General features: G+C 38.3%; 1 protein-coding gene across 2 annotated transcripts in view; it reads left to right on the plus strand.

The window, feature by feature from the left end:
* The window catches only part of nfatc3a (nuclear factor of activated T cells 3a), a 69,600-nt gene extending 43,635 nt beyond the window's left edge, over positions 1-25,965 (plus strand). For both annotated transcript variants that reach the window (XM_027137009.2, XM_047812225.1), the window contains exons 5-10: positions 327-499; positions 643-783; positions 6,262-6,317; positions 6,963-7,089; positions 8,519-9,481; positions 23,846-25,965. In XM_027137009.2, the coding sequence (XP_026992810.2) occupies positions 327-499; positions 643-783; positions 6,262-6,317; positions 6,963-7,089; positions 8,519-9,481; positions 23,846-23,922 (1,537 nt within the window). In that variant the 3' untranslated portion in view covers positions 23,923-25,965. The remainder of the gene's footprint in view (positions 1-326; positions 500-642; positions 784-6,261; positions 6,318-6,962; positions 7,090-8,518; positions 9,482-23,845) is intronic.
* Positions 25,966-26,742: the final 777 nt, after the last annotated feature.

Here is a 26,742-nt window from a genome sequence, read left to right on the forward strand (position 1 = left end):
ACTAAGCAAAAAAACCATCATTCTGTTTTCCATGGTTTTACCATTGAGGTCATAAAACCTAAACGTCAAGTTAAAAAAGACTTTTTGTTGCCTTTTTGTGTAATGAAACGCTATAATATAATAATAGAATGAAGGCATCAGCGCTAGTGGTCATTGCTGCCCGTGAAGTAATGTCTTTACCACAGCAGAAAAATGACCAGTTTAAGGATCGGCCTTTTTACACAGATATTAAATTTGTCCTATTTTTTTTATCTTTCCTTATTGAATTGTAAAACTATTGCATTACAAATATTTAATGTTTCTGTTGTTGCTTTTTTTTTTTACAGTATTGACTGTGCCGGGATTTTAAAGTTAAGGAACTCTGATATCGAGCTGAGAAAAGGTGAGACGGACATCGGGCGGAAAAATACCAGAGTGCGTGTGGTTTTTCGGGTTCATATCCCACAACCCAATGGAAGAGTTCTGTCTATACAAGCTGCCTCGATCCCTGTGGAGTGCTGTAAGTTTTAGCTACCATAATTATACATATGGTGCTTTTATTCCTTGCATTCACTTCACCGTTCAGTGTGTGTGTGTGTGTGTGTGTGTGTGTGTGTGTGTGTGTGTGTGTGTGTGTGTGTGTGTGTGTGTGTGTGTGTGTAGCCCAGCGCTCAGCACAGGAGTTACCTCAGGTGGAGAAGTTCAGTTTGAGCAGTTGTCCAGTCAGTGGAGGAGAGGAAATGATCATCACAGGTTCAAACTTCTTCCCTGAGTCAAAGGTCATCTTCCTGGAGAAAGGCCCTGGTGAGAACAGTAATCATTGCTGCCTACTGCACAAGTCCATGCACAAGTACAATGTAGCTCCTCGACTACAGAAATAGTAACTTGTATGTTATTATTTGTAGTTAATAATTGTAAAGCTGTGCCTCGTTCTTATCGGTTCTGTTTGTTGAAATGTAGGTGAGGAATTAAACACAACCAGTGTTGATTATTTAGCTACAGATCATCCTGAAGGGTTTAATTTCTCTTACTTCACAGCAATTCACAAAGAATAACATGTTAGTTAAGAAAAAGCCTTTATTTTAATTTACTTTATTTATATAAGCCTTTATCACATCTACATTAAAGCACAGTGAAATTCTTCCTTCATATATCCCTTCTTTGGAGGTTGGTGTCAGAGCGCAGGGTCAGCCACGATACAGCACCACCGGAGCAGAGAGGGTTAAGGGCCTTGCTCAAGGGCCCAGCAGTGGCATCTTGGTAGTTCTTGAACTGCCTCGATCTTCTGATCATCAACTCAAAGAATTAACCATTTGAGCTACCACTGCTTGTTTAATGTTATGGAACATCCCTTTAAGAAGTTAGTTTCTGTTAGTAAGTGACTTTAAACGGTTAGTCTTTCACCAGCCTCGCTTTTTACTGTCTAAATAAAAATTTACTAAGAAAAAAAAACATCTTTTCATGTTACAGAGAATCTGCAAATCACAAAATACTTTATCCTGAAGACTCAACACCATATCGTCAATGACACACACACAAAAAGGTTATTATATCATTATAGAAAGGATAATATATTCAAATAAGTGAAGCCTTTATTATCGCCACACATACATTACAGCACAGTGGAATTCTTTTCTTCACATACCCCAACTGAGTAGGTTGGGGTCAGAGTGCAGGGGCAGCTATGACACAGCACCCCTGGAGCAGGAAGGGTAAAGGGCCTTGCTCAAGGGCCCAGCAGTGGTTTGGCTGTGCTGGGGCTTGAACCCCGATCCTCAGATCAACAACCCAGAGCCTTAAGATTATGACCAAAGATGTATTAATGTATTTAAATAAATGTACATATAAAATCAGCAAGCAGTAAAATTGTAACTAGAGTAATATACAGTAGTGAAGTAAGATTACTAAAAGGCATGACAAGCACAGAGTAAATCTAATATCACATAAACATTACATAACATTTATTACTACTGGTGTTGAAGATAAAGTGCTTTAATGTGCTATAACTAGTTCAGAGATGCTTCTGAGCATCTGGACAGCATTAGAACAATAAAAAAATTATAATATTTATTATAAATATATTATTAATATATTTTTATATATCTTGTACAACTGCCTCTGAGATATATATATATATATATATATATATATATATATATATATATATATATATATATATATATATATATATACATACATACATGCATACATACATATATGTACAAGATCCTTTTTAAGGCTTTGTTTCAAATAATTTCTAAACATTATCAGGAAAGAAAATTCCTAGTACAAATGTGGCCTTATATAAAGCTGTTGACACTGTATATCTATGTTTAATTCATGCTCTAATTATTGTCAATATGAAAATGTATCGGGAGGGTTATCGGCATCTGCCAAAACGATGGACCCTTATTTTCTGAACGGTTGTTCATGGTGTCAGTTATAAGCAATAATAAGAGAGAGATTAAGAGATTAAGACCTAACGACATCATTGTGAGATTTTTTGTTTTTTTTGTAGCTCGAATAGAGGACGTGGCACTCATGTGGCTGTAAGAGCCACGAAGATTATCAGCGGTGCATCAGCAGCTTGACCTCCCACGGTTTCCCTTTTCCTCTAGGCAGGGTGTGTGTGTCATTGTGTGAGAACATGAAAGTGTGAAGACACCAACTGAAACTTGTGCATCCACTCACACACTCACAAATAGACTGTTTTCGTATGGATTTTTTATTTTAAATTTTTCTAGATTCTCACTCTCACGCCCCCACTCGTTTTCTCTCTCAGGAGCGTGCACCTATATATCGTGTAATTTACAGCAGGCAGTAATTCTAAGTTGTTAAGTGATCATCTGCAGCTGTGTTTGACTCAGTGGTCAGTCACACTGTTCTAACAGCCTTAAGCCAGACAGATTTTCACTTGAATGTGTGTTTTGCCTAAAGTTCATACAGAGTTTTTTCCATTTTATTCCCCTCTTTTTTTTCCTTTTTTTTTTTTGAATGCAACATAAATCCCTGTAGAGAAACACAAGGAGGGAATCCTGGGATTGACGAGCCCGTGCCTGCCCTCAGAATGTGTGTTGAAAAGAAGTGCTGTTTGATTGACAGGGAATTTTATTGAATATCCATGGGTCAGTGTTTCTAACCGCAGTGACGAGCTTTAAGCCCTGTGTGTAGTACGTATCCCATGTTCCTCAAGCTGCTGATATTATAAACTTCATAGTGTGCATCTGTCCTCTGATAAGCTGCTGCAAGAAAGCAGTAATAGCGTGCAACCTTTAGTGTTTGTCATTTTGTAAAACTGGCAAAGTGACAGAGCCTCTCGATGGGCGTGGAGTATATTTGAAAGATCTTCTGCGCTATAATTACTGTGTTACTCCAAACTTAAGCCTCTTTATACTGCAGGTGATGTTTCTAAAAGTAGAAAGACACATTCAGGTATTACTACTGGTCATATTACACAAAATGTGGGCAAAAAGCTTTCCAGTTCAAACATGCATACATTCCATTATTATTCACACTCATTCGTTCTGGACCGGTGTGTTTGGCGTGTGCTCGATTTAGAGTATTTTCTCTATTACTTATTAGTAGAATATTTAACATGTTGGTATAATGATGTCTGATTCGTTAGGAATCATTTTTAGGAATGTATCGATCAGATAGATTCAGCCATCCATCTGTCGCATCGATGCAATGTACAGTAATGTCGGTGCTGTTGGTTTCAGACTCTAGCACAGCTCTAACCATTTAACACTTTAAGCCACGTAAAACTGTGACAAAACCACATAGTCTGACATTATTATTAACAGCTGTTTTGAATTTACTTTCATTTTGAAACTGAAAAAAACAGTTTGTTCACAGGTTAGATTGTTTTTGTTATGTTAGGTGGCTCAGTGCAAATGAAATCAAACCAATCAAATCAAAAATAAGTTGGACGGATCTGATAATGGATGGAAATGAAACTGCTGACTCACTCTGTCAACCGAACTTCATTGTTGTTGTTGTTGACTGTGTTTGACTAAAGGAAATGAACACTTAGAATTCAGGTTAGATCAAGTCAAGCGGGGTTTTTAATTCAGTTCCTCTGTATAGTCGACACACAACAGTGTGAGACGGCCGCTATATGTACGATAAATACGCCGGACACGTAAGTCTGACAAGTTGCTTGAATGGGTTTCTATCATATGACACATCTGTGAAATCCACTCAAAAAAGATCTGAAATAGAAAACATCTCATACAGGAACATGGAATAAAGTCGGAAAGCGTGTCTTGTGTCTGACGTTATCTGACGTGTCTAGTATCTGATGAACTAGTTTGTTGTTAAGCCTCGACAATCTATTTAAATAGAAATTGAGATGAATCTGTTTGGTAAACTGAATCATTAGATGGAAACAAAGCATGATGTAATAACAGCCCAAAAACACACAAGCACTGGCTATCGGGGGAAAAGCCTTGGTCTTGGGGTCCACTTTTTTAGCTGAATAAAAAAGTGAAAGAAGAGAACAGGATTTTAGTTTTAGGTCTTAATCTTAGCTCACAGATTACATCTAATTGAATTCTGAGACTTATTGAATCTTGTCATTAAATGAGACTAAATGAGACTAATTGTTTTGGTTCTTTTTGCACATTGTCTGTAGTTCCTTCTCAAACTGTTGATTGTAAACGAGAGAAAATCGTACTATGAATGAACAGAAAACTTTGTGCAAGCTTCTGAATTGATACCATTAATTGTTACCATTATTTATACCAAACAGGATATTCTGTATCAGGAGTGTTTTGCACCCAGAGAATTTATTTAGCTGAATATTTAGCGCTCAACACCAGTGTATCTGGAGGGAAGGGTTGTGATGGTGTACATGTCCCAGAGCCTCTGTATTTTGGTTCATGCTCGTGCTTGCCTCCCTTCAGTGCCTGTGGGGCCCACTCCGCTGTGTGTTGAATGTCAACATGTGCGGCAAAAATATGTTTCCCAGTATCAAAGGCATCCAAGGTCATTGAGGGATTAGCAAAAAGCCTTTTGACAGAAAGTGCAGTAGCTAGGCCTTACTTTAACTTTCACTGCATTCTCATAGGATCGAGGATTACCAGAATTGTTCCTTTGAGTGTGGTTAGGTTTAGTAAAGGCAGTAAGGAAACAGTAGACAGGAATTAAAAGGCTTATAGCTGTTTGTTATAGACTGTCTAGTAAAGCTACAGCTGTACATGTGTTGTAGAAAGAAAAAAAAAATGGGGCTAAAACAGGCCCAGTGTTTTGGGAAATATTTTCTGAGAATCTCTCTCTCTCTCTCTCTCTCTCTCTCTCTCTCTCTCTCTCTCTCTCTCTCTCTCTCTCTCTCTCTCTCTCTCTCTCGCTCTTACACACACATACACACACACACACACACACTAGTGCAAATCAGTATCATGTACAAATTCACTCTCTTCAGTATGCACCTGTTACACTAACACCCTCCCCTTAAAAGAGAACTTAGTGGAAGACAAAGTTTGTTTATTTTACACAGAGAAGGCTCTGCTCTTTTCAGGCAGACGAGCGCATCATAGTCAGCCTCTGGCTCGTCATGCTCCGCCTCGATGGGCTCTCAGAGCAGGCCAGTTCATTATTTGAGTGTGCAATAGGAAAAACGCAACATGACTGCATGTTTCCAAATCCCTCCAGAGTGCTGCCTGTGTGCACATTTGACCATTTTAATACAAACCACATTGTTCCACTTTACCACTCAATAACTCTTCCCAGGAAAGAGAATCAGCGGGACGTTTCAGACACTGATTACTTTTTAATACCTGAAGAAAGGCTCGCCACAGGCACTAGGGGGGGCTGTTTAAATCACATCGTTAGCCCTTTATAGTCCCAGGAATGAATTAAAAATCTCCAGTTTTCGTGGTTTCCTGAAGTCTTCCCTGTGGATCTTAACAGAGTGACGTTGATGTTTCTATTAAGTGAGGAGTCTCTGGAGAAGTCCAGAGGAAATCACTTTCATAATGTCATTTGGGCCTTTGAACTGGATTTAAATTCAGGAAAGTAAATGATATGTCATTTGTTTTTGCAGTCAGCACGCTTCCCCAAGCACAATGCTCAAGTTAATAGACTTTTTTAATCATTTTTCATTTTTTTCTAGGCATTGTAGGCAGCCTGGTTTATACCAAGTACATTCAGATGTTTTGATTGTTTTGATGTGAAAATGTGTGTTAAAAGAAAGTAAAGGTAAATAGCCCAAAAATGTATTAAAAATATTATATCAATTTAAGATATAAGAGCTGAGCAACTGTTTATTTTTTCTTTTCTCAGATGGGCGACCACACTGGGAGGTGGAAGCCAAGATCATTCGGGAGAAGAGTCAAGAGGTGAGTGAAATTATGGTTCATTAATTGTATAAATATTTAAAAAATGCTATCATGCAATAAATAAATTTGTATTTTTTTACTCAAAATAATCAATAGGTATAAGAATCAGTACCGAATAAGAATTAGTATATTTTTTGGCAGCTTTCACAAAAAAGCCATCATTCAAAAACCTGACTATAGCGCAATGTCACAATAAAGAAATTATATTTAACCAAACAAAATAAACCTATAATTATGTTAAAAACTGTAACGAATTTGGATATAATCACAGCTAAAAAGGTTTAGCAAGAAAAAAAAATTCTCTGTGGCATCGCCTGACTTCTCTAAGCACAGTCTCTAAGTCTTCCATTTTTTTTTAGTATTATTTATTTATTTGTTTGTTTGTTTGTTTGTTTGTTTGTTTGTTTGTTTGTTTGTTTGTTTGTTTTTATATAAGATGAATTATCAAAATTCATCAAAAAATCTTCTCACTGGCTTTGAAACTAATGAAAATACTGATAACATCAAAAAAAAGCCAAAATTAAATTAGCCTTAAAAAAAAAAAAGACTGAACTTCAAGATAACGATTTCAGAAAAGACGTTTTTTGGTTTTCTTTGAATTTTTTTTAGTAACCAACAAATATTTTGTGCTGGCTGTGTGTTTAGTCAAGCATTGTAGTGGAAGTTCCACCGTACCACAGCAAGAGCATAACCTCTGCAGCGCAGGTTCAGTTCTACGTGTGCAACGGAAAGCGGAAAAGGAGCCAATCACAACGTTTCACCTACTTGTCAGGTATATCACACACATTCTACCTAATCGGTCAAAACTACACCAGATACGTCTGATGTCTTTAACGTGAAAGGACACATGGCTCACACGTGCTCAGGCTGTTGTTTCATTCTGGTGTGTGGTTTGTTGTCTGGTTTCTCATGCACCTGTTAACCACTCCACATTTAAGATTTTAAAACAACTCATTCATGTCAGGTTTTACATTTGACTTTTAAAATACATTCTAAAATTTTACACTTAGCTTCGTGGATCACAGTAAAGCTCTTAGGCAGGCGTTTAATAATATTGCAAGTATATGTTGAGTCAAAAAATGCACAGGCTCGTGATCCAGACTGTTGCCCCAGCTCTGTGAATAACATAGATCGTAAGTCGGCTAGTGGATTGCAACAGATTTCGGTTTGATATCTAAGAAGGTAAGCTAGAGCACTAGGATTTTAGAGCAATGCTAAGCAACAGAAGTTCACAGAGTTAAAGATGTATTTGCGTGTGAATATACTCCGGCAGTGTATCGCATTGTTATTATTTTCCCAAGCTGACTCAAACCGAAAAACAGCATTTGCGTAATTTAATCACACGTGCTTTATTATTTCTCCCCGTCACTTACTATTCTAACCTAACTCTGCACCACAGGAGACAGAGAGAGGCAGATACAGATAAAGAAAGAAAGAAAGTGAGAGAGGCCCAGCCTCCCGCCTACTCCTCAGTTCCACAAACCGCCCACTCGAAAGCAGACTTCCTGTTTTCCACACTAACCCGCCTAACCTCAGCCAATCAGGTGACAGCTTTGGGCAGTAAAAGCTCAAAGTGAGCCGTGGCGGCTTGTAGTTGTCATGGCATCAGCCAGCTTTGGTTAGGGTTGGAGGGTTAGGCCTATCTGGGTAAAGAGGCTTTAGCGTGTGACGTGTGAGGTGGGCTTAGTACACACACATGCACACACAAACACATGCATTTTCTTATTAGCATAGTGAAATTGTGTACCACTGATCTACTGTTACAGCCTTTCAGTGATAGAAAGGCAGCAAACAGGATTTGTCCTCCTATTTGGAGCATGGCTATAGGGCACAGTGCCCATTGCCTCTTTCGAACCCGACACTAGTTTATATGGCACTCAAAACAGGCACCATATGCTCTCTCAGAGCGGGCCATGGGTAAAAATATCCCCCCGCATGAGGATGAAGGAAACGCCAGATTGTAAAATGGGTTACTGATCACTATGTGGCATCTGTTTTTTGGGACGACTTGTCTGCATATGGACCAGTGTTGGAGTTGTACGGCAACCTTCCAGCCATATAAGCCTGTTCGGTGTTTTTGCAAGTTCGCATGAACAGAAAGAAAAAGAGCTCTTTTAAACTGAACAAAATCTATACTAGATGTAGAACTTCTAATCATCGGTGCGGTTCAACTATCTTTACTTCTCTCTCTTTTTTCCTAGTCCTGGTTAAACAGGAGCACCGAGACGATTTGGACCCCCCTACTGTGCCGCCGATGCCCATACCCCATGCACATGCTGTTGGTCTGGTTCGTTCTCCGGTCCTGTCGTCCCCGGACCACTCGCATTCACAGGACGGGCTTCTGCCTGGCTCCCCACATGGACTGGCCCCCTCCCTGCACCCTCTCCAGACACCCTGTGCTCCTCTTCACTCACCTAACTTCTCTCACCTGCCTCGCCTCCAGGCCCTTCACCCACCTCCTGAATGCCAGATGCCCTTCCATCCAGGCAGTGTGCCCCCCTCCAGGCCGACCTACCCCCCTCTTCAGCACAACCTACCTTTCAATGGCCAAGCCAACCTACCTGGAGCCAGCTCTCAGGCGTATGAGCGTGTGCCCTTCCAACCAGAGCCAGTCGGGTGCCACTCTTTGGGAATGGGCATGGTGTATGGCTCACCAGTTTCAGCTCCTGCCTCTGGAACTGGCTCCTCAAGCCCCAGCCACTCTTCTCCTCAACTCCACTCTCTTGGCTATCACTGTGCCACCCCTGCTCAGGTGACCTCGCCCACTCATTCCCTCGGTCAACCTGGAATGCCACTCCAGCGCTCACTCAGCTACCATCCAGTCGGGCAACGTTCGGCATCATGCCCAACCCCCTCTAACGTCCCTGTCCGAATGATACCCCAACCCCACTCGGGTCCATCCTCTCCTCAGCTGCATTCGCTGCCCTACCAGTCACCCACCTCATCTTCTCCCACCAGCAGCCCTCTGGGTGCCCAGCCCTCCCCCCAAGCTAACAGTCCTGTCATGACATGTATTCCCACCACAGGACCCATGGTGCATCCACTGGCACGACAACAAGGCTCGTTTACCGGTGACGGAGAGCGGCTGAACATCAAGCAAGAACCAGAGGACAGAGAACTCACGTTCCGCTCTATAGGCCTGCAGGATATTACACTGGATGATGGTGAGTGCTGGTGTATTTATTTCCTTTTTTTCGTCAGGGAGAGCAAACACATTGGACCAGTTTGATAAAGGGTCCAATCCACCAAATCAGGTGGAATGTAATTAAATAGAAAGCTTTTGTGTTATTCAACCAGGGGAAAAAGAGATCTCTTATTCTGGTTGTAACACTACAAAACATTAAACATTTCTAGGGGGTGAAGACTTTTGCAATTCACTATGAAATTGTTATTGAGGTCTGTTCATCTGTTTATTTGGTGATATACTATGTTCACTTCACCTTGTACCTACATTTAGAAGAGGTTTTGTAAGATGGTTTAAAAGCTAAAATAGAAGAACATTTCTTTCTTTCTTTCTTTCTTTCTTTCTTTCTTTCTTTCTTTCTTTTTTCTTGTCTATAACTTGTCAGAGTCAAACCAGGATCATCACTACCTGCATGTAGAGAGACTGTATTTCCCATCAGCATAATTTGATAGTCAGATAATTTGCTGTAATGTAAACTTGCTTTATTCTGTCAGTAGCCCCACATCAGTTGCTGTTGGGTGTTAATTAATCTTGCCAGAGCACAAAAGGAAATAGCAGATGCTAATTTTTTTTGTCCTTCATAAACTGGACATTGATGAGAACTGATATATGATTGACAGTCCTGGTAATGAAATCTCTGTGTGTGTGCGTGACTTCTTGTGCTTGTATGTTGCGCATGAGTCCCAAAGGCTCTTGCCGACCAGCTGGTCAGTAAATTCCTAATGCAATAAACAATCTCAGTAACAAGCACAATCATTCATAGCTAATCCTCATTAGCTTTATTATGGGACTTATTAGAGGAGGCGTTTAGCTTCATAGAGAGGGGAAGGGAAGAAACAGGGAGTTTTTGAGGTCATTCTTGAGGTTTTATCTATATGCTTCTTCAGTATTGCTTGTTTGTTTTTGGTGCATATGATTACCATTGCATAATGTAATGCATTTGAGCCAAATAGACAGTGTGTTAGTATTTTCTCATCTGCTGCCAAAGGCAAAGTAACCTTTTCTTTAGTATGCAAAGAAGAGCTAGAAATTTAATTTATTTTTTTATTATTTAGATTTTAGAAGATAGAAGTTTTGTGATGAGGTGTTCAGGCAGACAGAAGTGTGTTAAAGAGCAACTCCTGTGTGTGTGTGTGTGTGTGTGTGTGTGTGTGTGTGTGTGTGTGTGTGTGTGTGTGTGTGTGTGTGTGTGTGTGTGTGTGTGAGAGAGAGAGAGAGAGAGAGAGAGAGAGAGAGAGAGAGAGAGAGAGAGAGAGAGAGAGAGAGAGAGAGAGAGAAACAGTTTTACAATGAATCCAAACCCCCAGACATCGTGGTGCCAAACACACACAGTGTAATCAAATTTAAATACAGGGTGTCTGATAAAAGTTAGAAGTCAACTAAATACATTTCATTTTATCATTCTTAACATGTGAATAAAATACTCAATCCAGCCTCACAGACACCAGCATCCATGCCACGATTAAAGCTACAGAGATCACATCTTCCTGTTCTTCATTCTGTTGTTTGATGAGAAACATTACCTGAAACTCTTGGCTGTATGAATGTACATGTGTCTTGGTGTCCCTAATAAACTGGACAGTGAGTGTATGAATTTCCCAAACACAGAATTTAAAACATTTACATTATGCTGAAATGTAGACACCTTATACTAATATATACTTTGTATACCTATTATACTAATACAGTCAGTCAGCTAGTCTTATAACTCTACTAGCTAAATATTAACTACTGTATAAACATTGTCATTAAAAACAAATTATAAAATGATGAACCTTCAACATTTTCGTCACAAACCCCACTTGGAGAAGCCAGATAAATTTTTTTTGTGCTGCTTTCTGGAGACACTTCATCATCCCTCCATCTTTAGGCACAGACCCAGGCACACACATAAACACAGAGTCTGTTAGCTATAAATAGCATTGTGTAGATTTCTGTCCATGTAATGCTTTTTCTGAAGCTGTCCTGTGATCTGTTTCGACTTTAAGGAGGTCAGAGCGGCTCTGGAAATAGACCACAGCTTCAATCAGTTAGATGAATTCACCGTATCAGTCTTTCTCTCTCTCTCTCTCTCTCTCTCTCTCTCTCTCTCTCTCTCTCTCTCACTCACTCACTCACTCTTTCTGTTTGTCTTTTGCTCTCTCATCTATATCTCCTGATCTATTTTTCTCTTCCTCGACTTCCCCAACCACCTGAGTCTCTCATAGTCTCTTTTGCTTTGCTTCTCTCTCTCTCTCTCTCTCTCTCTCTCTCTCTCTCTCTCTCTCTCTCTCTCTCTCACCCTCTCTCTCTCACCCTCTCTCTCTCTCTCTCTCTCTCATGTCATGAATCACTGTTTTACGGTTGCTATAACTGACGCATTTATGACTTTCAGTAGGGTAACACAAAGACTTTTTGTATTATTCAGATCAACTTCTGGTTGTGTTTTTAATCAGATTTTTCCCCTGTATGAAATGATCTTTACCACTTCCATTTTATTCATCACATTTTACTAGAACAGTGCTGCTGCTCAAGCAGGTTTTTTTTTTGCCACATTTGGATGGTCCACACTTTTGCGCCGTCATAACACAAGCAAACCAAGTTACAAAGAACAATATAAACACCTGGTTTTGGTGTGTTTTTTAGCAGGAAGAGGGCAAAAATATAGACCATAAGGGGCCAATTCACCTCATTGGGAACCTCACACTCTGGTTTTATTTGGGTTGTGGGTAAAAGGAGATTTCTTTTTAAGGCTTTTCCTTTTAGAGAAAAGCAGTTTATTTAGTAATATGCATAAACATTTCCATGACATTGTGTCATCCCTTTATTTATATAAGAAATTACAAATGAAGGTAGAAACAAAGCTCTAAATTGCTAAATTATAAATGAAATTAAATTGAACCTTATTATAAATTAAATAAAATTAAAGCTAATTTGTACATAACTGATAAATTGTTAGTTATTTGATATTATTCTTTTCTCTTTACATTACTGAATTTTAAAGTAAACCCATTCATTTAATTGAAATCACCACTAAGTTGAATTTTGTGTAACAACATGTTTTAGATGTTTTTTTGACAACATTTCTTTTATTAAATTCAAGATGTACACAGATGTGCATTTTTCCCTCACTAAACTTTCTGTTGTTTTCATTCTCAAAGTTTAAAAAAAGTGTAGCTTGTTATGTAGCTTGATGTCCCAAAGACTGTCCTGTCACCGGGAACTTAAAGTTTCAGCTTTACCTCTGACTGTTATGAACTTTCGACATCAATGATTCCACATGTTTTTATATCAGTTTTGTGGCACCTCGGCTGCAGCTCCCTGTTGGAATTGTAACCAGAAAGAGAATATTATTATAAACCTGCTGTTATCAAGAATTCCTCAATAGCATCTGACCAATCAGATTGTATAGCAGTGTTAGCAGTACTTGTGTATGTAAGCATATTTAGACACATGTGTTTTTACAAAAAAAAAAAAAAAATTATTCTATCTTGAAATATACTGCTCAGTATAATCAGGGGATAATGGGGATGTATATGTGTGCGTGTGTCTGTGTTTGTGTGTGTATGCGCACGTGTGTCAGCTTGTGTGTGCATGTTGCAGTTGTAAGTGCTAAGTGTACTGGTTCTCTAGCACCATGTTGTGGGAACATGTGGAGATAATCTGTTCCCTGTAGCATGATGGCATCAGGTTGTGCCAGATCACACTGCCATAGAAGTCTGTACAGTAAGACAGAGAAGTCGGTGGGTGTGTGTTTGGGGTAGGAGAGGTGGTGTGTTATGTGTACGTGTGCCTGTCTGCATTTGCACATTTCGTGCATGCTTGAGTGTCAGTTGGTGTTGACACACATCTGTACACTGATGTTTGGACATCAATAGTCACAAAAAGAGCTTGTCTTTATTTTTTGAGGAAAAAAACAAGTGGCTCGTGTGGAATTATGCTGTATTCAAAAAACTGTTTAAATTAAAAAATGTCTATTTTAAATTTGCAGAATAGTCACATTTTGTCTTTATCGGATTTTAGGATTCTTTCAAGCAGCTTTATCAGCAGCTTTATTAGATACGCATCCATGGTTTATTTTTGTTGTCGTTGAAATGTTAAGTCCCTTAACATTTCAAACACCATGGCTGCTTCCTTTTTTCAGTTTTAAAACAGTCTGGCTGACATTTGGCTGATCCCATGAGAAAATGAGAATCACTTTTGTCTGTTTGTTTGTTTTGTTATGGAGATTAAGGTTTGGTTTAAGTTCAGGTATAGGTCTAGGCCCGGTATATAGGGATGTAAAGTCCTCACCAGGATAGTAATGCAAGTTTTTGTGTGTCGAGTATCTTTGCAGAAGGTTAAGAGGGAGGAGTTTAATAGTGATGGACAGATGGACAGAAAGCAGGGAACCTCACACACGGACACACACATAAGCACACTTACCATCTACATAAGCAGACTGTGTGTGTGTATGTTTGTGTGTGTGTGTGTTTGCACGTGCTCATTACAAGGACATAAGGTGCAAGTGAAGCTGCCTTATTTTCTCTCATGGAGTTAGATGACGCTGTGAACAGAAGGAGCAGCGTATGCTAGGCCATTTTTTCTTTTCTTTTTTCTTCTCTTTGCTCTGTTTCTTTATCTGTCTACTTTCACACATACATCTTGTCACCTTGTGTTAAATTATTCTTTTTACCTATCATGAGCAGACACCTGGCGTTTTTTTCACAGCGGCTGAAAGGTGTTCTCAATCACAGGCCTAGGTTTTTTTTTACATGTGAATCTGTGAAAGAATTCCAGAGAGAAAAACGAATATCAGACATATGGGGGCATTTTTCTGGCCGTCGCTAAAATTTGTATGTGTGTGTGTGAGTGAGTGTGTGGGAGTGTGTAAGTGAGTGTGTGGGTGTGTTCTGCTTTATTTGCTCTTTAGTAGGTGTAAAGTGCAGCTGCCACCTCAGCATGAGCTGGTCTGGGTTAATAATAGCCAATAGGCTTTTCATTATTTATTTATATTTTTGGTTTAATATTACTACTGTTTACTTAAACACAAACACACACACACACACAAACACACACACACACACACACACACACACACACACAGTATTTGTGTGCACTGTAGAGACTCAGCTGTTAGAGTTATCAGGTTATTAATCTGTATGTCATGGATTTGATGCTGAATAAACTGCATTATAGTGCAAAAAAGGATAAAATCACAATGCTATCATTCTCCTCCTCATCTTCATCATCCTCATGATCATCAGCATTATCTCCAGCACTATGAGGTCTAATAAATAACAATATGACTGTGCAAGTGTTTAGTTAATGGACAGTCACTTGCAGCTACATGATGAGCTACATCATAAATGTAAGTAAGTCTTGCCTTATGGACTGTGTGTGTGTGCGTGTGTGTGTGTGCGTGTGTGTGCGTGTGTGTGTGCGTGTGTGTGTGCGCGTGCATGTGTGTGTGTGTGTGTGTGCGTGTGTGTGTGTGTGCATGTGCGCATGCATGTGTGTGTGTGTGTGTGTTTGTGAGCTGCAAACAATGCTGCATGCTTGTGATCTTGAAGAATCTTGAAAACTGTTCTACAAGAAAGACCAGTTTTAATCTATCATGGTGTAATTCCAGTTCTTATGTAGTAATAATGATAAATCATTATTATTGCTTTATCTTTGTTCTTCTAATTAGCAGCTTGTATTAATAGGGCAAGGCCGGTTAGTGTCATGATACGTATTCGCTTTTATGTGCAGCCTGTAATCTATGAAGTTCTCCCGACATTCCTGCAGCTTTAACTGAAATACTGTACCTTTAACTGAAATACTGTACCTTTAACTGAAGTACTGTACCTTTAACTGAAATAGCACCACGGAGGAGAAAATCCCATCTTTGTTCATGTCCAAGATCTGCATGTGTTTCAGTTATTTCAGGAATATCAAAACCAGAATAATCATCTATCTTCTATCAAATAAATCCATGATTTTTTATTTACTAGTTTATATTATTCAGTATTATGTACGGCGGTCATATTGAGTATAATAAAGGTTATATTAAATTGATATAAAACATGTAAAGTGTAAAGTTATTAGTTTATTACTACAAATGATGTGAAGTGAAGTGGTAGCCTAGGGGTTAAAGTGTTAGACTTCCGAATGTATGGTTATGAGTTTGAATCCCAAGTTAACCAAACTGCCACTGCTGGGCCCCTGATCAAGGCCCTTAACTCTCAGTTGCTTAGTTGTATATAAAATGTGATAAATTGTAAGTTAGCCATAGATCTAATATACAGAGAGTATATATATATATAGTTTATCTATAGACTAGATTTACTTTATATTATTTCTCAGTGTATAGTATATTTAAGGTTTCTTTACTTTGTAGACCTGGACATGTATTAAATAGTTTAGTTTAAACTTCAGGAAATTCTCACATCATCAGCAGTCCTGTGCTTCATTATGGACTAAAAACCAAACTTCTTACTGTGCCTTACAATTTACTTACATTCTATAGATAAAACAAAAACAGCAGTAAATAAGGAACCCACATTTCCACTTGTTTTATTGTTTGCAAGAACATTTTTCAGTCAGAAACTTATAGACAGCTGATTTGTTGCCTAGCCACTGTTTGAACCTTAGAACTAAAACCAAATCTATTTGGCACTGAACTGCACCCAGAATCATTGACTGTTTTTAACACACACTGTTGTGTCTTTTTTCTGCTTGCTGTTACAATTATCCAGGCTTTAATAGTGTACATTTGGTCCATATATGACACTTAATCGCTTTTGTTGCCTCTCATCAACCACTGAATCACGAATACAGAACAGGAAATAAAGAGTGTGTGGAGGAAAATCCAGTCGCTGCGGCTGAGATAACAGGTATCGATATCAAAAGGAGATTTTAAGTCATCTTTCCACACAGATCGGTAGATTAAGAACGTCTAAATTCGTTCATATTCTTTCTGCAAAAAAAAAAAATCAGATGAGACTAATATTTCATTAGCATTATTAAGCCTATTTCTAGACTTTTATTTTAAGCTGAAATTTGTTGTTCTTATTGTAAGATGAATTGTTCAACTAGAACAAGACAGTTTTAAGCTTATAATGAGTCAATATCCCTTTTTTATAAGACAAAACCTTACAAACATTCGCCTGTATTCCAGATATCGTCATTCACTAAGATATTTCCGTGCGAGTTTTTGCTCAGATGTCCGTGATTCGCTCTTGGCAGGAAACTGATTCAGTTTGTTTTTTTATCGTGTGTTTGCAATGTAGATGTTGTTTGCTTGGACTAGTCTATTTATAATTGCACAGGTTTGTAATAAAGCAGACGTTTTATACCAATGAAACACCACAGACATGTAAAAGTCAGGTGATTTTTGAGCAAGTGGAGGACGTTAAGTTGGCTTAATACGACACGAGACAGCGTGTTAAAGAATCAAAAAGGGCTTCACACTATGACTCCTTAAATAAGTCTGTTCTCATTGGATGCTTTATTATCGTATTTAATTACATGTTTATTTTTGAGACAGTGGTGTGAACCAAGCAGTGCGACAGGGACCCAATGCTGGTACTAAGGTACAATGTGAGGCCAGCGGCCCTCTTACACCTCTACAGTGAATCACGTCCTGAATCATAAGATGGGAAATGTACTGATGAATCAGTGACTCAACTAGCTACTAAATACACATCAACCAGCACATCCTTCCACCCTAAAATAATGAGCTTAACAGTAAACAGTGAACTTTTTCTATTATGTTTTATGTTGTTTAGTTGTCTTTGTGTTTGTGTTTGTGACCTCCCAATTATTATACTTATTTTCTTATTTTACACTCTCAAGTAAAAAAATTACAACATCGTGCCGGTCCGCAGCCGTGACCTCAGAAGAACATCTTGTGTACTTTTAGCATGCAACGTTTATATGGTAATATGGATGTAGGGTAGCTTTTAATAAAATGATTTAAGGCCCAACATTTTGGCTTTAATTAGCTTTCAAAGTATAATAATAATTATAATAATAATAATAATAATAATAATAATAATAATAATAATAATAATAATAATGGAATTCATTTTAATAAACAAATTTCTAATAAATAATAAATAAATACATTATTTTAAAGTAAAAAATTTATTCTAAAAAAATATATTAAACGCTAAACATTGGTTTCATCAGCTGCTCCCAGTTTTGTAATTATTAAAAACATATTTTATATAAATATATTACAATATCTACAGTGGCCTATAAAGCATTTTGAGACATTTATTGCATTATGTACATTATATTACATAGCACTGCTTTAAAATACAGGACATAAACGTTTCCTGGTAAAAGATACACTAAATGTTTACACTAAACGTTCAGAAGATGATGGTACAACCGTACTGACATGCAAAAATACAGTTGAGTATCCATTTTTTTTAAAGAAAGTATAAACTTCCTGTCAATCTATCAAGCCATTAAATGAGAAAAATTAAATGATTAATTATAAAATTGAACTGTTTGATCATTCCATCCACCGTTATCCCTCTGATGGAAGTGGTTCTGAATTTTGTTTAAATTATTACTATTTAAGCAAAAGCATTACCGTTAACTCTTAGTCATAAATTCCCCCTTCTCACGCTCATCAGGATGTGCTGCATGGTTGTAGCCCTGAAGAAGCCATCTTAGTGGTCAATGTCGCTTAGCTGAAGTGTCACTCACCCTTCACAGCCAATGCCGTCGCACACACATCTATCTACTGATTCACATCCAGAGCGGCTCTGATCGTCACCTGTCATTTATCGCCTGCTTACAGGTTTCAGTCGTGTTACATGTGTATAGATTGTGCTCGGTGTTACTGTAGGTATTTGCAAAATAGGGGTGTCCCCTTACAGTCCTCCAAAGAGGATCCCCTCTTTCTGAGAGTGCCTTAAAGTAGGGTGGTATGTGTGAGAGACGTTGATGATGAATCATGCTTTCTTACATGTGGGGAAAGCAATTGCTGAGATGTATTCTGACATCGTTCAGAGTTGCAGCAGAACACGAACTTCCCGTATCCGACTGAGTCATTAAAATGTGCATGCTGTGTGTCCTCGATGTAATATCATAACCGTGCACTTTAACTGAACGACATCGAGCCCCTTGGTCTGACAAACAAGATACTGAACCATCTTAATATGTTTGTAGAAAGAAAGAAAGAAAGAAAGAAAGAAAGAAAGAAAGAAAGAAAGAAAGAAAGAAAGGTCCTCACAAGGAGAGTGAGATGTGAGTGATACGTGTCTTTAAATAATTGGAAAAAAAATTGAAGTTTGTCTTTGGAAGAAAGCAGTATTTCCTTTTCTTTAAAGAAAAAACAGTGTAGTTTCATCAGACTTTCAGACTTCTTTCCAACTGATCCATTTCCATATGTACCGTCTTGAATGTCCTCTGATTAGGCAGCTACTTCTCCAGTGAGTCTCTTTAAAAAAATACTTTATTTTACACACAGAGACACTAATAGATTCATTAGATTAACAGATAAATGGATTCATTCTCACTTAGATTTTATGTTTAGTTTAGAGAGGATGTTTCTGAAAATTTAGACTGAACAGAGACCTTTTACTGCATCGCTTTACCCTTTATTCTGTTTACTACTTGCTTAATAATAGTGCTGTAAATCTAAATGAATTCTGCCTGATTAACTCTGCCAAGATGAACTTGGTCTGTGTAACACTTTAACACTACTGAACACTTTTAACATTTATCATTCTTAACATAGCTTATCAATTATCAAAATAAAGAAAAATGCTAATTAAGCCTCAAACCTTTTTTTTTTTTTGCTCTGTGATCCTCCGAGGTGGCAGATTTATGTGCCCCACAGTTTCCTTTTTCTTAAACAAAAAAAATAAACTCTTTGTTTTTTGTTTGTTTGTTTTGAAAATTTAATTAAAATTTTTTTTTTAATTATTATTTTTTTAAACATTCATATTTTATTTTATAAAACGTTTTATTTATTTTTATTTATTTTTTTCCCTCAAAATTTAAAACTCATAATGAAAAGCAGAATCTATAGTATGTAGGAATTCTTTTAAATTTGATACGTTAGAAATTGATGCAAGCACATTTAGCTTTTATTGGCAAAGAATTATTAGTATTTATTTTAGTATTTATATTATGCAAGCTTTAAGCTGTTTTTTGTGTCATTATTTCCCTACCTCTTTAATCAGAATGTTCATTCTCACAATCTTTGATGCACATAAGTTAATATTTTCTAACAATAACTGATTTACAGTCATTTTAATCTCATGAAATCACAGTATCATAAATATCTCTGCAAACGTCTTGAATCCTTATAAAGCATCATACATTATTTATGCAGATTCTCTGACGATTGTTTTTTCTTTTCTTTTTTTGTTTTGTAAAACAGTTTTTACTGAACAAAGTAGCATATTAGGTAATACAGTACTTTACCATTTAAAAAAGAGGCGACTTTCTTATAGCCGCTGAAACAAAAGAAGATGCTAAATATTATATAAATATAAAGTCTTAGCTTTATAAAGGTGTCTTTGAGACTTTTACACAGTAAAGTGCTTTATTGTAGCTTCAGTAGTAAATGTGATAACGGACTCAGTGATTCATACTGTAGTTGATGTGTATTTTAGTGCGGTGCGTTTATTTGTTCAGCCAAAATGTTGTGTGCTGTTGCTTCTCGCACACAGTATACTGTCTATGAATTTGTGATGGATGCTGTACTCTCCCATGGACTGCAGCATTATTGCACCCACTCATCTAGACCTAAAATCCCTGTGTGTGGTTTGTACATCTCCCACGCCCTGCTCACAACTCCCACAGCTCCGAAAGTGCTGAGTTGCCATTCCTTTTGCTAGGGTACAGCCGCAGACACGTGTGTTTGTGTGTGTGTATGTGTGTGTGTGTGTGTGTGTGTGTGTGTGTGTGTGTGTGTGTGTGTGTGTGTGTGTGTGTGTGTGTGTTCAGGAGACAGGCACACATTTAGAAGAAGTCTTGACAGGTTGTCCCGCTGCAGGCCTGTACGTGTGAGAAGCTCTGTTACCAGAGGAAGAGACGCACGCCTACACGAACAGGATGATCTGAGGCAGCGGCCCGGCATTTTTTCAGAAGTCGTTAACCTCTAAAAAAAAAAAAAATACAAGGGGAACAACACCCACCAACAATAAGATGAAAGTCTAAATAACAACACATCCTGTACATCTGAACACCACTAAATTAAACCACCTTTGACATTTAGAAGGTTTCTAAGATGACAGCTTAAAGAGAAGTTCCTGATGCGCATTGAAGTTCCTGATGCGCTAAGTGAAGCTTAACGTGTACAGATTACTTGAAGCTTTTTTTCTGAACGCATTCCTCTAGCCATCCTACTTATTTTTAAAAGCTTCTTGAGTATTTTATAGATTTTCCAAAACCAGGGAAAGACAAGCAGCGAGGTCCAAAATTAGAAGACAACTTGTCTATTCTTTCATTCTCATCCAATTTAGTAGAGTGTTCCTAAATAAACAAACGTGATGTCAGCAAATAATTGTGTAAAGAGTAAAATCTTAGACATATTTACATGAATTTCAAAATTTCCTAGCATTTAGTACATCCGTATTTGGCTTAAACGGCAACGGCTGTTTGAGCCGAGAAGAATTACAGAAGTGTGTAAATCCTGATGATCCGCCAAGAACGAAAAGGAAAATCTGATTTATTGGATAAAGGAGATGACATGGTCAAAATCACAAATGTGCTTAAATAGTAAAGAAGAGCACAATCTTGAAGATTTTGAACATTTCTTTTCTTTCAATTTTTGTTCATTTCTAGTTTTAAATGGGAATAAAACGCAGATATTCAGTGTGCTCTCATATCTCATATTCTGTGATGATTTCCCAAGGTAAAAATACCCTTATGTGACCTTTAAATGTTGTTGTCTTTACCTTTCCTACCTCTCGTCATTATGCCTCTGTTTAAAGACTTTATTATATCATCAAAATCACCAAAATTGCATCTTTGGCCTCAAGGGCAGAACCAGCATAAGAGTTCTTTGAAACAGAGCTTGTCTTTACTGTGAAGCTACAATAGGAATTCAGAGTGAGTTTAAAGCATGTGTCTGTGGTTGTTTGAGTCTAACACGTTTAAAAGTTACTGACACTTATTTTTAATCTGTCTACTGTGGAGCTCATCAGGTACTTTCTATCCTTGATGCAGTCTCCGGTCTTGTGTCTGTCTTCTGTCTGTGATGATGGAGGAGTAGTTAAAGCAGTGACTGACTGTGTGTCTGTAGTCTTGATAAGACACCCACTGATCAGCAAACTGGGTCTGAGACAGTGGGGACGTGTGGTGACGTCGGTCGGCCAATAGCATGTGGAGAGGTTTGGCTCAGCCATTCGAACATTTGGCGGAAAACGGCTTCAGTTTCACTGTAACAATGAGTCCTTAGTGCGAATCCTGCCAAAAAACTGACCCCATGCTGATTTATTTATTTAATATCTGTCATGCAGTCTGCCAAGGTAATTACTCCACTCATGCCAATGCTGCTTGAAAACATACATTATATGTATTTAGATGTAGAATTAGATACACACACACACACACACACACACACACACACACACACATATACATATATCTTTCTTTTACGATATTTAAAATGCTGAAATGAGTCTACACACCAGGATGTTAAAAGCATGATGCTCACATATGACTATGTGATGTAATCAAATTTGCCTTGACATCTTTGACACTCTTGCACAAAAATGTGCATGTATACCGCTGGACAGCTTGTGGCTATGCTGCTGCAAACCGCTGAATGGAATAGTTCTGCCTGACTTTCCATTTACAGCCAGTGCGTCATGTACAGAAGCCTCAAGTTTGTTTATTCTTTTCTTTTCTACCTCTCTGTCTTTCCGTCTGCTTTTAAGAGTGTGGTATTGGTCTAACACGCACCACTGGCACACGTAACAGTGCGGCTCAACACTGATCTCTGCAGGGATAAGCGTTCCACTGCACACACTGTACATAGAAATTCCTGCATTTTATTCAGTCTAATGTTTTGGTTACTGATCATTTGATTGGTCTTTTACTCCTAGCTATGGCTGAAACCTTTCAGTAATTATAAAATCAGACTTCTGACTATAAAAACACCCACTGAACATGGAAAACCAAAATAAATGAAATCAGTAAATAAAATTTCACTTCAATCCTTTGAATTTTATTATTAAATATCATTTCTATTTACTTTAATCAGCATACACACATCAGTTGGTTAAATCGATCACCTTTACTTTTTTAAATACGTCATAAACTCATGATCACTAATGTTAGCTGGTAAAACAACACACACTTTCATGGAAGCATCTATGTGTTTTTCCTTTCTGTAGATTGAAGACATTTAATGCAGCATTAATACTTAAATACAGAGTCAAATCTCTATCAGCACTTTAGGTGGTAAACGAGCTGTTCGGCGGTGGTGGATTTTTTAAATAATTTGTCTTTATAATTAACTTTGAGATTAAGATTCAAAAGTGATGCAGGGAAACAAGAAGAAGCATGAAGAAGACATATAGAAAAGGGCTTCAGAGTAGATGGCTGTATTGGGATTGGGCTCCCATGGGACCCGCGGGACCCAACGCGAATTCCGTCGGAGCGGGCAGTTTCACCTTTGCCCCGGGCGGGATTGGGTGGTCAGAAAATTTAGCGGGATCCGCGGGACCCGGTGGGGTTTGGCGTGTAGCCTAATAATAAGAATGGAGTCAACACATGACATTGAGAAGAAGATTAATATTAGCATTAGTATTAATTTATCTTATTTAAATGCAATCATGTTTAATTCTGTTATTCTGGACATTAGCCTCATCATTTGTATACAATCAAAATTTTCACAAGCTCTCAAGACAAAATCCGCGGGAGTGGGCGGGAGTGGACACAAACATTGCGGGTGCGGGCGGGAGTGGAACACGCAGCTTGCGGGCGCGGGCGGTCCTGGTCAGAAATTCAGCGGGAGCGGGCGGGTGCGGGGCTCGTGCAGGGCTCTACTTCAGAGTCAGAAAGAGTTTGCCCTATTGGCAGATTGCAGGTTTAAATCCCAGCTATGCTACAGCCATCCTCAGGAAAGAGAAAAGGGTGCAAACTTAGCAATGCTCTCTCTCTCACCTGTCAATCACAACACCACTACCCAATCACGGGTGTCTGTGAGGACATGCATGTGGAAGAGGGCAGCATTCCCTTTCCTCTGTGTGTATCATCAATATAATGTTGTTGATAACATTGTTAATATATGATGTTGCTAATATTTGTAATAGCTAAAAAATATTTTGATGTAACTTAAAATATCCATATTAGCATTTGTTAAAGGCAAGCTGTTTCTGTCTACTCTCTAATCATACGTCACTCCGTCTTTTCCCCTTTGCTGCAGTAAACGAGATCATCGGCAGAGACATGTCTCAGGCTCCAGGGGTTCATGGATCCTCAAGCACGCTGGGACACTCGTAGCCCATTGCCCTCAGCACTTGTCTGTACGGCAGCATGTCTGCGAGTCCCGGCGAGCTCTGGACTCGAGAGACGCAGACAGACGCGGCGCTTCCATCCACACGCATCATTTCAAACGAGACCAGACCCAGCCAGAGAAGATCTACTGATGCTGACATCACAGCATTCACAAACCAAGTTATAAAGAAGATATTCAGGAGAAAACTAAACGATCAAACATGTGGCTAGAAATAATAAACAGTTCGTCTCTTTCTCTCTCTCAGCTTTTTCTCGCAGTAGTTCTCAGGCACTTTTTTTTGGATCAGACATCTAATGAAAAGAGCAATCTATGCAGCCCAGTATGAATATGCAATACAAACAACATCACACAGACCAAATGTAGCATAACATAGGTAGATGCTTTGCTCTGGATCATGGGTCGGATTGGATGGGAAATGGAACTCAAGAGGTCTTTCGATTATCGCCGATGCTGCCTCTTGAAATCAGCGTGATCTCAGCGGCGCCCTCTGGACTACTTGCTGCCGATGTGTTAAAGATATGCAACATTCCACACTTTTCGAGTCTTTTTTCACCTCTTCAGGTTGAACAAATGCCTTATAAGCCTAGTAGCTTGGATTGACTGAAAAAATAGCTTTTAATAGAGACATTATAACAATAACGTTCTATTGTTATGTTGTTGTTTTTTTTCTATATTTTGTTTTTCATAAAGCTGAATTCTGTGCCGAAGACACAGGTCAAGTTTGCGTGTTTTGCATTTCAAGTTCTAGCGTGCAGCAAAGCGTGTAACATTTACAAACGCAATACAGCCGAACTCCATCGTGTAGGATCCGTACTCCGCACAGGACATCCATAGCACTGTAGAAAGTTAAGTCAAACTTGGAGCGTCTGAGACGTCAAGAGAATCTGTCGTATTGTCGGTGTGCTAGCTGATACTCCCGTGTGCCTTTCAAATGACAATCATGCTCAGATATAGAAGAACCCATGCACATCTATTCGGTATGGCAGCCATATTGCCGTGGTTAGAAATGCTGCTTTCAGACTATGGATTTTTTTTCCTTTTTTATTTTATGTTCTACAGCATAACCATAACCTTATGTTTATACTAGCAAGCATCAGGTAGACAGACATTTCCTGTGTAGATCTACAACATGGAGATACAGTTTCACCACCAACACCAGTGTTGGAAACAACACTATGATGTCACAATTCTATGCTAATTAGTTATGATGTGGGAAAGCAACAAATCCAAACAGCGGGTTCGAATGATTCATCAGAACAACTCTACAGCAAGCACGGTCCGTCGTTGTCCAGTTAGCTTAGCACAATTTACTGATGTATGCTTGCTTTCAAACTGATTAGCGCATAAATAATCAGCTTTATTAAGCTACGACACCGGTATCAGTTCTACAGGATACTCAGAGAAACCACAACGGTCACTTGCTAGTGCAAAGGTAGGGTTGAAAACATTGATACCGGTTTGGGTTACTGTTTCTGTTCAAAAATGAAGGTTGATGGTTATGATATCTCTGTACATTTCACTAGTCTACCAGCATGTCATGTAGATGCCTCTCTGAAAGGGATTTTAAAGAGCAGGTCACATTGAGGGAGAAAAACCCGTGGTGTGAAAGCAGCCAACCTGCATTTTGACAATCAGCAGCTCAGTGTTGCAGGATATGAAGTTATACAAAGCCGTTAATATAAAACTTTTTTTTTTTAACCAATTTCCAGAAAAATAAATATAAAAAATCCAATCTCACCCCCCAAACCCAAAAAAAAGAATCTAGATCGTAAACAAAGCAAATTAAATCAGTGTTTGAGGTTACTTACAAAAACGTGGGATTTTCTTAATTTTTTTTCTCGAGGATATTTCTGATAGTGAGCATTGGTGCTATCTCTGTAAGAAATATGTTTTTAATTAGCTGCGTAGCTGAAGGTTTGAATGAAAGAAGTCTGTGAAGAATTTGTATTTTGTCCCTGCCTTAAAAAATAGACGGTAATAACTCTTGTATGTATATTTTATCTATTTTAAAGAGACTGGTGGTGACTGTTGTTAGAAACTGAAAACATTAAAAACAAAAAAAAAAGGACAAAAAAATTTGGGAAGAAAATTTTGCTATGCACTAAAACCTGCCTGTTGCCTTTTGACAAGATAAACGATTAAAAAACGCAAACCTTGATGCCTCTAGACGTAGAGCAGCTTAAATATAGAGCAGCATAATGCCAGATATTCTTTCTTCATATCAGAGCTGTGTGCGTGCCCGCTTTGTAGAGGACTAAAGTGGAAGTTTGTAAGCATTTTAACATTTGTAGACAACTGTTTTTATTTTATTCTTTTCCAGTCTCAGCAGTGAGAAGGCACACGGATAGATGCATTTGGGCTATGCAAAGGCAGACAGCGAGACGTCAGGGCAATACCTGGCAAGAAATCAAAGAAAAAAAATATATGTTTGTTAGCCAGCTCTTGTATATACGTGTGTGCGTGCGTGTGCGCGTGTATGTGTGCGTTTACTCGTAGTGACAATTGACATCAATGCCACTTTTGATTATTTAATTAAAACTATCAAATCTACAGTAGGAACGCCTTAAACTTGTATTTGATTCACAGATGTTTGACAGTTCTAGTTTGATTTAGGAATAGCTCTTAAACTCATCTGTAGAAGGAGGGCAAGACGAAAAACAGGCCGTACGCCAGAAAAGCATCGACTTTTGTCCTGTTCTTCAAACCAAAGACCGAACAACGTGTTCCCGTTTTACAGACAGATGACAAACATAGACTCTAAAACTCTATTTTTGATACTTTGAAAAAGATGGATGTCATTCCGA

The sequence above is a fragment of the Tachysurus fulvidraco genome, chromosome 1, assembly GCF_022655615.1.
Source record: "Tachysurus fulvidraco isolate hzauxx_2018 chromosome 1, HZAU_PFXX_2.0, whole genome shotgun sequence".
NCBI classification, from domain to species: Eukaryota; Metazoa; Chordata; class Actinopteri; order Siluriformes; family Bagridae; genus Tachysurus; species Tachysurus fulvidraco.